Below are 13,843 nucleotides of genomic sequence, written 5' to 3' on the forward strand. Positions count from 1 at the left end.
TTTATTGTTTAAAAACATGATTTTATTCTGATCATAATTTTTCCATAAACATTTCTTGAATTACCTACAAATTAACAAAAAATCAGTAGGCAAATACAAGCCTTGGAATAAGTCATGTGGTTCTGATTATGCATTAAGGCCAAACAAAACGAGAGTTCTCCCACGGAAACACACAACAATGTGTCTAAAACATTCTCTCATACATTGTATTTATCTTTAAATATCTAAGTATGACGCAGAACCGAGATGACAACATGATTAGAAAAAGCAAAGGAAAGAGAGGAGAGATCTGAAGAGAAGTATGAATACCTTGTACTTTTAACTCTTCCAACTATTCGCACTCCAAACAGCCCTTGTTTGGAAGAAGACTGGATATTTCAACAACTTACTTTCAACAATTTGATTTCTGAAGTGGATTCTCTTAAGTGAGGGTAACTGCTTTAAAAACATAGTATTTCATTGCGTGTGTGCAACTTAAAAATATTACTTTAGAAATCTAAAAAAGTATTTACTAAGCAGTATTTTCTCCAGCAATCACATTCAACCCAACTGCTGATTTTTAAATAATAATAAAAAAAAAAAATCACACAACATACATTTTAGAGACAGGAATGAAAATAACTTCAAATGCATGAAAATCTAATAAGGATTAGCATTGAGTGTAGCAAAACTGAGACATATGGATGATGCAATGAAAAAAGATAAGTATTAAAAAAAAAAACAAGAGTTGAAATTCTGCAGCAAGTTTGTGTGCAATATTCTGGACCTTCATTCCTATCATTTTTGAACAAGCAAAAAAAGAAATACACAGGTATTACACATATGTATGTATGTATACTCATGTGTATACATGTGTGCATGTGGAAGAAAAATAGTCTTAAAAAATATTCAAATAAATCCTAGCAAGTCAGTAATGTATTTGATGATGCACAGATTACTGTGCATTTACTCTGTAGCTTATTTATACGTTGTAGTAAAAAATATACATGACCTAATGTAAACATACAATTATACTTGTACAAGTGCAAGAGTTCTTACTTTCTATATGAAAGCAGTAGTCAGAGAATCAAGGCACTGATACAATCTATTATGCAATGTTACTAAAAACCATACACTTCACAAGACAGATTGGTTTGCTGTCCTTTAAAAGGTTTCCTGTATGAAAGATCAACAGAGAAAGTTAAAATGTGTATGACAACAGCACTTTTGACAGTAACTTCTAGTCAAAAGCATAAATGTGAAAGTAAAACAAAATCTTTTCTTATGCCTATAAGGCATAAGAAAAGCTAAATATTTAGCTCCAAACATCCTGCAAATATCGTTTTGTTTCTCGAAGCATGGCCAGCATTTTCATTGCTTCCAATTTGTCAACTTCCATCTCCATGCTTAAAATGTCCACTACAGCATCACTTACACCATCAGCCATGTGCTTCTTATCCCTGGAAATAAAAAAGTAGGAGTAAAATGCATACTACTGTATTTTTCCTTTTATCAACAGCTTCAGAGGCAGGATAATATTCGGAAAAGATATTACACACAAACAAAAAAAAATGTATATGGTATGGCAAGACATTCGCTAAGTCTTCACATAGATGAGCATTGACAAGAACAAGGGATTCTCACAAACAAATGTTAAAAGACTTTCAGAGCATGGTAATACACACCAAAAAACTTGCACCGCCAGCTAGGCTGTCACAGAATAATTATTTTCTTTTAGGGAGAACTGGACCTGCTGAAGTAGGATATTATATCCCCATATGGTTTCAACATACACAGAAACCTCACTTATTAATAATGCTATTTTTAATACAAATAATAGACATTTATTTCAGCAGGAGAAAATACTGACATAAAGCTCAATGTTCAAACAGTTGACCATATACCAACAAACCTCCTAAAAAAATTTGAAACCTCCAGGTAAGTTAGCCTCTACAAATAAGGCTTCCCACTGTAAAATATATTACTATTGGGGTACTTCATAAAGGCAACAGAATTTTGGAGTCTGTAATGAAAAATCTTAATTTCTACATTCAGGTAGCATCCTGGCCCATCCAACCCTAGAATGCAGCAGAGGTTTCTGCTATATCACAGCTGTCCAATTTATCATCTCATGCATTCAAGTATCCCATTTTTTCAAGCACAATATATTAATTTGAATCCTACTACAGCTTATTTGAATACTAAAAGAAAAGTAACTGACTGAAACAAGCAGACGAACTGAATAGTTACAAACTATTCTTTCATAACTGTATTATATAAACTGGACATAATGGACTAAATTCTGGCATTCCAGGAAGGCTGTTTCAGCATCACATTGATCCTGTCTTTCACACAGCTCAAAGTCTTTCTAAAGCCTCAAACTGTTCTCTTTCTGACATAGTCCATCTCCACTCTACTCACCCACATACATAGAAGTAACCGCTATCTTTCAGCAGGACTCTGGCAACTTCCTTAGCATAAAGCCTAAGGACATCTTGCACATACTTAGGCGGGGCTCCTTCTGCAGTTGAAGAGTCTCTTGAGAAACAAACTTTAAGATGAGTTAATGTCCCACTTTCAAGAAAACATCTGAGCTCATCTCTGAAAGGCAATAAAAAGTGTTAGTAATGGCTCTGAGATAAGCATCCCTGCCATGAATACAAATTTAATACAGGAAATGTTAAATAGTGAACTTGCTTGAACAAATAGTCTCTATCATGATGCCGACAACCAAAGAACAGCCATGTGTCTCCAAAATGCCAGTCTGCATGTTCTTCCCTCAGCTTTTGCCTAAACAGCCAACAGAAACAAAATACAATTAAAAAAAAAAAGAAGTGTGCCGACTGTATGTAAACCCAATATTGTTCTACCAAGAGCAGAAACTAAAATTCCTATAACCTTATTCTCACTTACAGTAGTGCTTTTCTGCCTGTCCAGAGGCTTATTAATGTGAAAGGTCCTAAGGTAAGTAACAGTGAAAGCTTTCTTCTCTGATTTTCTTGAGTACTCATTTTTGGCCCAACTCAAAATCAATTAAATTCAAAGGTTTTTTTGTGTGTGTTTTTTTTCTTTTTTTTTTTGTTTGTTTTTTTTTTTTTTGGTCACAGTTTCATACGGGAATAGTAAAGACTGGCACTTCTGAACATCTCACAAAACACTTCTGACTGCTGAATAAGGAGATTGCTACCCCTTAACCCTCATTAGAAGCACTGTAAAAATACCCAGGGAAAGCTCAACGCAAACCATTTTTAGCATGCTTTTCATTTTGCTGTAGAAACCTCTAAGAGTCCATGAATAACAATCTATTTACCACTATACCATCAGAAAAGTTACTGTATTTTCTTGAAATAATGCTGAAGATATTACTTTACAGGGGTTTGAGCTGCAGCTTTCTAGTTATACTTTGAGAGATGTTTTATTTAGCACTGATTAAATGCTTACAAAATGCTATGGATTCTTTAAAATACAAAACAAAATGAATCTGAGAGATAAAAATAGCTTGGGGATAAAATTAAGTTAATACTTAGTAGTAGAAAGGACTGTACATAATGATTTGGTTAAAGCAGATACATGGAGTCAGCAGTATCATGTCAAAATACCACCTTTCTCTCAGAGCAGTTTAAAAATAATTATTACAGGATGCAAGAAATTCCATTATCTTGCTAGCATGAATAAGTCACACAGAAATGATGTGTTGGTTACCTATAAAGCTTACATTACCACCCAAATATTCAATTCTTCCTGTTTCTTCTGAATGTACCTGTAACTCTTTGAACAAGCTTCTTGTTGCCTTACAAAATTACACTGCTGTAGTTGGAGGGATGAAAACAAAGAATGCTGTCAGAAGGTGAGCAAAAACCAGAGCAGTGTCCCTTGTCATAACATTCACTAAATGCTTATTTTTGTTTGTTATGTTTGGTTTTGTTACCTTTTTTGCCTTGTACAGAGTTCCTTACGCATCACAAAGAGAAAAAAGGACAAAGTTGTAAACAACAGCTCATAAAAACATTTGTGATTTGCCCTTTCTGGTTTAACAAAGAAGAGGGGAGAGAAAAAAAAAAAAAAAGCCCCACAACATTTTTTTCCAAAAGAAAAAAAAAGATTAAAAATAGATTAATTTTTCTACTCAGAAACCTGAGGCTGTATTTTTTTCAACATAGAAAGCTTGTTTTTCATTTAAAAATTTGGTACATACCTATGTTGCAGGAAACCAATAAATGGTGCAATTCCTGTTCCTGGACCAACCATCACAAAAGGGACAGAAGGGTCTGAAGGTAAGTGGAAAGTATTGTTTGGACGAGCAAAAATAGATATCTAAAATGAAATTAGACAAAATACAATTGAAGAGTATTCTTAAGAAGTGAAGATATCATGACATTTTTAGAACCTTCAGAATGTTTATGTGGTATGTGTGTACAGACACCCTTCCAAATCCTGAACTTCGGAGGTTACTTTTAATCCCAAACAGACATGTGGAAAACAATTTCACTTGAGCTTCTGAAAAGCATGCCCTATTTACAGATCTATCAATCAATCTGGACAAAAAAGGGGCAAAGCCAAACAAACATGGGCTTCTGAATATGAAAGCAGACTGCATCGTAAGTTTGGTGAATTTCTAGGATTCATGGGACTTGTGATGATGGTACACAAAAGGAAGCTAGGCTAGTTTACTGCTAACTGTTACAGGCAACTCTTTTTCTTTTTTTTTTTTTTTTTTTTTTAAACAAAACAAAACCCACTGTGGACATTAAAGCAGAGGTGTGGATCTGTTTATAGTGAATTGAAGTCTACTGATACCAAGCTTGCTTTCTTAATTTTCACAAAAATTTCACAGGAACTCCAAAAGGTCAAACAGGTGAGGGGAGTCCAACAACTGCTCAAAGACCTTGGAAAATGGTTTATATCATTCCACTGGTAGACTCTAATTCTGATCACCAGATGTGTGTCAGAAAGGAAGACGTTATAATTTTCACAAGAGCCACGCCCTGTTCTCTTACTGTATACAGAATGGAAGATGACCATTCTTAACTCTTTAGAAGACCATTTAGTAATCATCATCAGAAATAGCAGAGCTTCACCCATTAAAATCATAAGCAAGAATCTGATTTATTTTGCATATTAATTAGACACAGACACAGACACAGATTTCTAGGTTGGAAGAGACCTCAAGATCATCGAGTCCAACCTCCGACCTAACACTAAGTACTCCACTAAACCATATCGCTAAGCTCTACATCTAAACGTCTTTTAAAGACCTCCAGGGATGGTGACTCCACCACCTCCCTGGGCAGCCCGTTCCAATGCTTAATAACCCTTTCGGTAAAGAAGTACTTCCTAACATCCAACCTAAAACTCCCCTGGCGCAACTTTCGCCCATTCCCCCTCGTCCTGTCACCAGGCACGTGGGAGAACAACAGGAAACAGTTTGAATTCCCTTTCAAGTTTAAGGAGTTAAACACTAGACCAAGTTATTTAAACTTTGTTCTGTAAACCTGAGTGATTTAGCACTACTCCCCTTCTTATCATTAAATCCACTATAATGTTAAAAAAGACTGATTTTTCTGTTTGATGATGATTAAAAAAAATAGTTTAATTCTTGGTGGGGGGATGATGCTTCTATTTCTGTAATACTTACTATTTCAACTTTACTTACTATTTCAAACGACACTTGAGTTAACACTATCTTTCCTATTAAGAATTCCAAATTTGTCATTCCTTTAAAAAGAATAATTCAACTGGTATACACACTTGTTCTGTGAAATAAATTAATCTATTTTTGCATCACACTTATCCATTTTGTATTGCTATTCCATATATTTTTGCAATCTATGTGTATTGCTGAACATTTATCTATTTTGAACTCTGGCTTGCACAGCAGATTCAAATAGTTCTGAATTTTATTCAGACTCAATTTGTAACAATCCTTTTTTTTGTTGTTTTTTTTTTTTCTTTTTTCAGTCCACCTCTTCCTCATGTTTGAGCTTTAACATTGCAAATCAACTACATTTTAAATAAACAGAGATGTGAATACTGGAATAAGATGCACTGTGCACATATTAATCAGTTTTTCCCAAGTTACTTTTTAAAAATTAAAAATAACTTACATGGGTTTTCATTACATTTTGCCAGACCAAGACTTTCTATTATCAGCACAGTTTCCCTTGTAACCAAGTTATATGCTTGTTTCCATTTTTCTTAATCAAATATATATTAGAATATCAACAGGTCTTTTGTCACGTTATATGCAATACTATATAAAATATATTTTGCGATATACAGTATGATTTATCTTCGGTTGGAAGGGACCTATGAGTATTAACAAGTCCAACTCGTGACTCTGCAAAGGGCAACCTAAGAGTTAAACCCAATGTCTAAGTGCATTGTCCAACTCTTTCTTGAACACCAACAGGCCTGGAGCTGTGACCACTTCGCTGGGGGGTTTGTTCCAAGGCTTGACCACCTTCTCAGCCAAGAGCTTTTTCATGTTAGCTCTTGAACTCTTTTTCCTGAACTCCCCCGATGAAGCTTTAAGCCTTTCCCTCGTGTCCTAACCTATTGCAAAATGAACACGCATACAACTCCTGCCAAAACATCTGCAGTACAACAATCTGTAACAATGAAACCTGCAGTTGCTTCAAAACATGCACAAATATATCAGTTACGGGAATTTAGACTTAACATTCATACCTCTTCAGTTGGAGAGCTTCCTCCTTTCGTATACAAGGTGTTTTTGTTGGGGTGCAGTAGAGGTGCAACTAACTCAGCAAGCCAGCCTGTACATACTCCTTTCCGTGAGACTGGTCTAGTGGGACAGGCAGGAAACTCCACAATATTAAACACAAAGGACAGTTTTCCTGGCTGATACAAGTTTGAACTGTGAAGAAGCAAAAATTAAAAAAAAATATTAAACTTAATGACCTGAAATAGCTCTGCTATCTTACAGCAGGTCCATTTTCAACTCAAACCACATTACCAAAATCAAGATATGTTCAGTTACCTATGTAATATTTGTACACAGTTAGAAATTTTCTTAGGGTTGGACTCAAAGGCCAATGCCTACAGGATTCAATCAGAATTCCTCTCTATAGGGTTTACACACGTGAGCTTGCTCTTGAGAAATCTACCAACCTCTTACCAGACACTCAAAACAGCATTGTTTGAAATAGTCAAGACCTGTGTTTTGGTGGTGGTGTTTTTTGATTGGTTGTGTTGTTGTTGTTGTTGTTTTGGTGGGTTTTGTTTGTTTCTTTTTTAGTGATGGTGGTGTTTTTTGATTGGTTGTGGGGTTGTGTTGTTTGTTTGATTTTGGTAACCTGGACATAAACACTTTTTCCCTCAGATTTTATCTTTCTATTCCCTTTTCTTTCTTCTTTAGATCTACTGCTTTCACTGGATGGTCTTGCAGAAGATCTGAAGCACTGCTCATGTTACTGTGTTCTTTTTCCCTTATTGTGAAATAAAGTCAGTATTGTAACAGGCTAATTGGGAATGAAAAAAACACTGGGCAGGAACTGCCTCCTAGTCTAATTTCTTAGGAATCCAGAGGGATTCCTGTGAGGAAGAGGGAGCTAGGCAAAGAAGAATCTGAGATTGTAAGCCTCAAGAAAATAATAATGCAAACATCCAAAGTTAAGGAAGGCTGGCCCTCTGGAGAGATGTGCAGCAACTGTGTTAAAGAAAAACAGCTGGACTCTAATATCCAAAGACAAACTACACTCCACACACAGTCCTGGCAGTGAATAAGGCTCTATAGCCCCACTGAAGAAGTAGAAAAGCCACATACTTCATGGGCCAAGACTCATCTAGCCCATCAGTGACTACTCTGCTTTGCTCAAAAATTACATTAAATACATTTCAGTGATGACCAGGTACATCAAAAAACAAATTCAATCCTCTAGGAGAGGACTGAAGTATATGGTGAAGACAGTAACGAATTTCTTCACTCAAGGTTAGCTACACACTTCTTTCAAAAACTGAAGGCAGAGCTGAAGGCATTCTGACTTCCTCAGCCAAATGAACACAGACATGCAGAATCAGTTTTGGCCCCAGGGAGTTTTGTGTGTTTGCCCACTTGTCTTCACAATGTGGGAGTGTCAAGGTTTTGGCCGGGATAGAATTAATTTTCTCCGCAGAGGCTCACCCAATGCTGTGTTTTGGATTCTTGATGAAAATAGTGGTGGTAACACACTTATGTTTTAGCTGTTGCAGAGCAGAGCTCACACAGAGCCAAGGTCTTTCCAGCTCCTGGTGCTGCCCTGCCAGCGAGGAGGCTGGGGGTGCCCCAGGAGCTGGGAGGGGACACAACCTGGCCAAGGGATGTCCGGTATTGCGTGGGGTCATGCTCAGCAAAGTTAGGGTAAAGGAGGAAGAATTTGGAATGACGGCATTTTTCTTCCCAAGAAACTATTACACACAATGAGCCCTGCTCTCCTGGAAGTGGCTGAGCGACGGTTAGTGGCCTGCCGATGGGAAGTAGCGAACAAATTCCTTGGTTTGCTTTGCTTGCACATGTGGTTTTTGCTTTACCTGGTGAACTATCTCTCAACCCAGGATTTCTTGTACTTTTACCTTTCCGATTCTCTCTCCCACCCCACCTGGTGAGAGTGAGAAAGTGGCTGTGTGGTGCTGAGCTGCCAGGTGTGTTAAAACCACCACAGGGAGAAAAGGGTGAGAGGAAAAGGAGCATCAGGGCTTCAGATTTCAAGATGATACAGATGAATTCAAGAGTAAGTGGTAAATCACATATTCTAAGCAAAATGGCCTTACAAAAGCAATTTAGAGTTTGCTCTCTAGAAGATCGTAGTGTACACACTTAAGAAAAAAGCACACAAGTTACAAAAAAGATACAACTTGAACACATCATTACCTTGAAACTGAATAGAATCTGGCTTGCAATTTAGGAAGATGTTCTGAAAAATTAAAGAAAATAAATTATCATTTATTGATTCACTCCAGTGAAAATCAAAATATCATTCGAGTGTTTACACTACAACAGGTAACAAGCATACTGTAAGTTTACTCTATTAACATTGAGCGTTTCTTTCTCATAAATAAGGTATTAGGACCTGAACCCTATTAGGAATATTTTTAGACTTTGTGGAACATGTCAGAGATACGATAAATAAGCCCATAACAGTTACTTTATGGGGTTATTGGTTATTTAAAAACAACTCTAAGGTACACAGAAGAGATGCCAGTAGTTAGTGGGGAAGGTGAAGCTTCAAGATTAATTTTACCTGCCTTTCATCTGAGTGTGGTTTATGGAGCTGAAAAGTTCTGAGAATAGGAATTAGTTTATTGAAAGTTTCTGCTATACAAACGTCCTAGAAGCAGATGTGGCAGTTTTAACTTCAAACTCCTATGAACACCTATGTAATTTTTTGAAATCACAGCTAAAAAAACAAAAACAAAAAACTTATAGTTTGTGTTTTTGCTTTCAGTGTGAAAATTCATGTATTCGTATCGAGTGCAGCAGAGCTTGTATTTACTTATTTTATGAATCCCTACAATTTACTAAGGAGTAGTAATGAAGAACACGATCACAAGGCCATAAAAAGCAATTGTTTTGTTTCATATAACGAAACAATAAGAAATTCTGTTTTTTAATCTGGAAAGTAACTGTCAGTATTTTCAGATGCATTTGAGATGGCTACATTTCAAGGCTCATTCCTTCCATGTTTTATACAAGGAACTTTGCAAGTTTGTTGGGCGTAACATAAACACAAATGTACTGGAAAAAACTTTCTATTTTAACAGATAAAAACACAAGAAAAGAACACGAAGGCAGGGATATCAGGAGTTGTAAGAACATGGCTTTTTGAATTGTAACCAGTTGATGAATTACTTCTTAAAGACACTAATTCTGCAAGCACCTTATGCTTATTTTTATGCACAGGAGCAACCCAGAGTCATTTGAAGCACAGGTATGTGACTGAAGTGCAGAATGAAGACCACAGACTACCACTGGAGAACAGAGTTTTGCCCCCAACAATAGACACAGACACATTTCTAGGTTGGAAGAGACCTCAAGATCATCGAGTCCAACCTCCGACCTAACACTAAGTACTCCACTAAACCATATCGCTAAGCTCTACATCTAAACGTCTTTTAAAGACCTCCAGGGATGGTGACTCCACCACCTCCCTGGGCAGCCCGTTCCAATGCTTAATAACCCTTTCGGTAAAGAAGTACTTCCTAACATCCAACCTAAAACTCCCCTGGCGCAACTTTAGCCCATTCCCCCTCGTCCTGTCACCAGGCACGTGGGAGAACAGACCAACCCCCACCTCACTACAGCCTCCTTTAAGGTAACTGTAGAGAGCGATAAGGTCGCCCCTGAGCCTCCTCTTCTCCAGGCTGAACAAGCCCAGCTCCCTCAGCCGCTCCTCATAAGACTTGTTCTCCAGACCCCTCACCAGCTTGGTCGCCCTTCTCTGGGACTCGCTCGAGCACCTCCATGTCCTTCCTGTAGCGAGGGGCCCAAAACTGAACACAGTACTCAAGGTGAAAATAGTTTTAGTTTGATCACTATGGATACCGACAATATTTCTATAGTGGTAACCGAACAGTCATCCCCCATCCTGAGAAACTGAACACTTAGTTTGATGCATTTTCAGAATGAACTAAATCCAATTAAGTCTAAATCAGCCACTTACCAATTAACAGGTTAAGTGAAGGCTTGCAGCTTGGAAAAGCACGAAGTAAATCCAGCAAGCAAACATTCGACTCTCTAATAAAACGGGTATAATCAGAGTTTCCTTGTCTGCTGCAAAGCTCCTGAAGCCTCCGTTTTTCTCCTGCATTACTGGTGCACTCTACAAGGGCTCGCAAAAATGCCTGGAGTGAAGAAAATAAGAGTGGAGGGTAAAAAAACAATAGTCCAGTTGGACAAACAGTGGGAAAAGCTTGTGTTGCCTGGGGACAGGAAGCAGTCAGCCTGCAGGCTAATGAATAATACAAATTATTTTCCAATGTACAGTTTCACCTATCATGACTTTTACAACCCTCCTCCCCATCCCTCAATGTCTGGGGCAAGCTAGCAGGTCAAAAAATCCTACTTTGCCTGACTGAGGGAAGAGACAGATAAAAGGCATTTCCAGATAAATCCCAAACTTACGAAAGACTTTATTTATGTATTTGCACTTCAGTAACAGCCCCATAACACAAATTAATCCAAGACAAAACACCATTTGCCAAGTTACAGAAGCTGGGAAGGGAGTAATACAAAGTCTTAGAAGCGGTATTACTGTAAATAAAGTATGGTATTTATGAGTCATGTAAATGTCACTGCGGTGTTTTATTCTGTACTTTATGCCTACTTAATGGTAGTGCAAGCTTTTCTTAAGGGAAAATTAAGTACAGCTTGCAATATAAAGCAAAAATCAGATGCAAGTAGTTCCAGGGTTTGTTTTGTTTTGTTTGTTTGTTTTCCAAAAGGCAAGGTGGAAATAGACACAGTGCTTAAAAGGTAAGTGATCCAAAATACCCAGTGCAATCAGAGGACTTACTCTACACAAAAAAATACTGGAAAAGTAATTGGAGTTTGCCCAAACACCAGATTCCAGAAAATAGTTTTGATTATGTAGCTACAGGACACTATTTTGAACAGGAAACAATGCAGATAGGTTATATGCTTGGGTGATACTCCCCAGACAGCACCCTCCGCCTACTCTTATTATTGAGAAAAAGATTCAAAACCAGATTACATGTAGTACTGAAAAGGTTGTCTCAATTGAATGATTCTCTTCTACAGTATATTGCCTAATAATGACATATGCTGGATCCTACTGTAAAATTCGCTTGGGTGAGAAGTCCTTCCAAAAACTGACTTCCTTCACAGATCCACCCGACACAACTGTAACTTCATGGTTCACACAAATTTATCTTTAAAACGTGTTTTGACAATACCAGAAATACCCATGCATTTCTAGTTGCAAGCTTCTGATTTTTTCCAGGCACAAAATGCAAGAGAAATAATAAACACACATTTTGAGAATACGCAACCAAAAATCTTTCTTTGAATTCTGCCAGTTACTGAAATGCTCAAGAAAAGCTTTAAAATATTTTGAAGGCATTACGTGATGCTTGTATAGAGCAACATGCGTCCAGTGACCAAACAGGACAGACACGGGTCCTCTCTGATTAGAAGGACTGATTTCTCTTCAATGCCTACTAGCCAGGTTCTGTCAGCCTTCCAGGTATCTGGAACCAAATACCTAGCACTTTTCTATTTAATTCCAGATTACTTATGAATACAGAATGGTAATGTGGATTTTGGTATCTCATAGTTTGCCCAATAAAGCACTAAGAGCAAAATTTCTTGGAACAAGATATCAGCATGCAAGCTGACAATCCTTATTCACCAGAAACACAGTAACTACACACAAAGGCAAGGACAGAACTTCAAGAAGCCACACAGCGTAGAATTACTATGGATTTCCCTTCAAAAGGGAAAACAAACACACACCTTTTTGGGAATTGCTCTTATTTCCAGACACCAGGTTAGAATGAATTTCAGAGTGCTCCTTTCAGGGATGTGTTGTGGACGAGCTGCTCCTAATTTAGGGGGTAGGGAAAAAAAAAAACACACAAAAATACATCTATTAGCATCCAAAAATAGCATCACAGAACTCTTGTTCCTTCAGGAAATACCATATACCTAAGCTTCATTCAATTCTGTATGATTGAGCCCAACTGATTTGTGGCAATTATAAACTAAACAGTAAGATGGTTTTCCAAAGAAAAGACAAAAAGAAGTTATCAAGAAAGCAAGAAACAAGAAGAAAAGTGTAATACATGAGTGTTCAAATATATATATATATATATATTTTGGCTAGGCCACTCAAGGCCTTTCTTGCCACTTTTCATCTTGGAGAAATGCTGACGAATGCTTACAAGGAAAAGGATCATCTACATTTTTTCCCCCTCCATGAATAAACACTCCTGAAAAATCAGAACACGCTGATGTTTTCTAATGATCTAACCAAAGGAGTATTTGGCTACCTCTTCATGGAGTCAGCCAGGGTCCAGAGGCAGCATTTAGCTACCTCTTCATGGGTCCAGCCAGGCTCAGCCTTGTGACGTGCCATGCTAAAGCAGCTACTCCCCATTCTAAGCTAACCCCAAAAGCAATATAAGATCACTTACTTGACAAAGCTTATTAACAAGCTCTGCAAGTCCCGAATTGTTTAATTACAGACCCCACTTGCATGTTGGGATTTCTCTTGATATTGTTTCTTGGCTTCAAGTTCTAGTTACTCATTCTTACTGTACTTTTCTGTTTTCAAGAGTCCTTTAATAAAATTTGGTCTACGAATATATCCATATACCCTTGCTAAATTATGTTTTTATATCAGCATTACTTGACCTGAACTCTTGCTAAAAAGAACAAAATTTACTTTTAGACAGTAAGAGGATTGACATAAACAAAATGCACGAAAGAAGCATCCATTTTCATATTTATATGAACTTTGTCTTGAACACGCTGACAGCATTTCAAAATTAAGTACTTAATCCTCTTCCAAGGATGCTCATACGTACAATGAAAGACAACTATGGAAAAAGCAGTATTTGCCCAACAGACTATGTGCCAGACTGCTAGATAATTTCTCTGTTTTGTCCCCTCACTTGATCTCACGTACTTCATCAGAGAACTCACAGGCTGAACAAAGAGGTTGTAAAAACAGAATTCAGTGGAGTTTCTGGTAAGTCTTGCAGATGCATCTGATGCACGGTCCCTCTGTCTATACTCCTCACTTCTCCCAGGCTTTTCAGCTATCTTCATTTAGAGGATCCACAGCCCTAACATTGACTGCAAATTCCTCAGTAAAGCGAAAACAGTTGAAGGGACGACCATCTCAGAAGG

General features: G+C 37.4%; 1 protein-coding gene across 1 annotated transcript in view; it reads right to left on the reverse strand.

The window, feature by feature from the left end:
- MTRR (5-methyltetrahydrofolate-homocysteine methyltransferase reductase) overlaps window positions 1-13,843 on the reverse strand; it is a 26,555-nt gene continuing 12,712 nt past the window's right edge. The window contains 8 exon segments of the mRNA XM_035552691.2: window positions 1-1,439; window positions 2,401-2,580; window positions 2,677-2,769; window positions 4,175-4,293; window positions 6,667-6,853; window positions 8,846-8,888; window positions 10,635-10,815; window positions 12,446-12,534. Coding sequence (XP_035408584.1) covers window positions 1,295-1,439; window positions 2,401-2,580; window positions 2,677-2,769; window positions 4,175-4,293; window positions 6,667-6,853; window positions 8,846-8,888; window positions 10,635-10,815; window positions 12,446-12,534 — 1,037 coding nt within the window. The 3' untranslated portion in view covers window positions 1-1,294.

The sequence above is a fragment of the Cygnus atratus genome, chromosome 2 (genome assembly GCF_013377495.2).
Source record: "Cygnus atratus isolate AKBS03 ecotype Queensland, Australia chromosome 2, CAtr_DNAZoo_HiC_assembly, whole genome shotgun sequence".
Taxonomy (NCBI): Eukaryota; Metazoa; Chordata; class Aves; order Anseriformes; family Anatidae; genus Cygnus; species Cygnus atratus.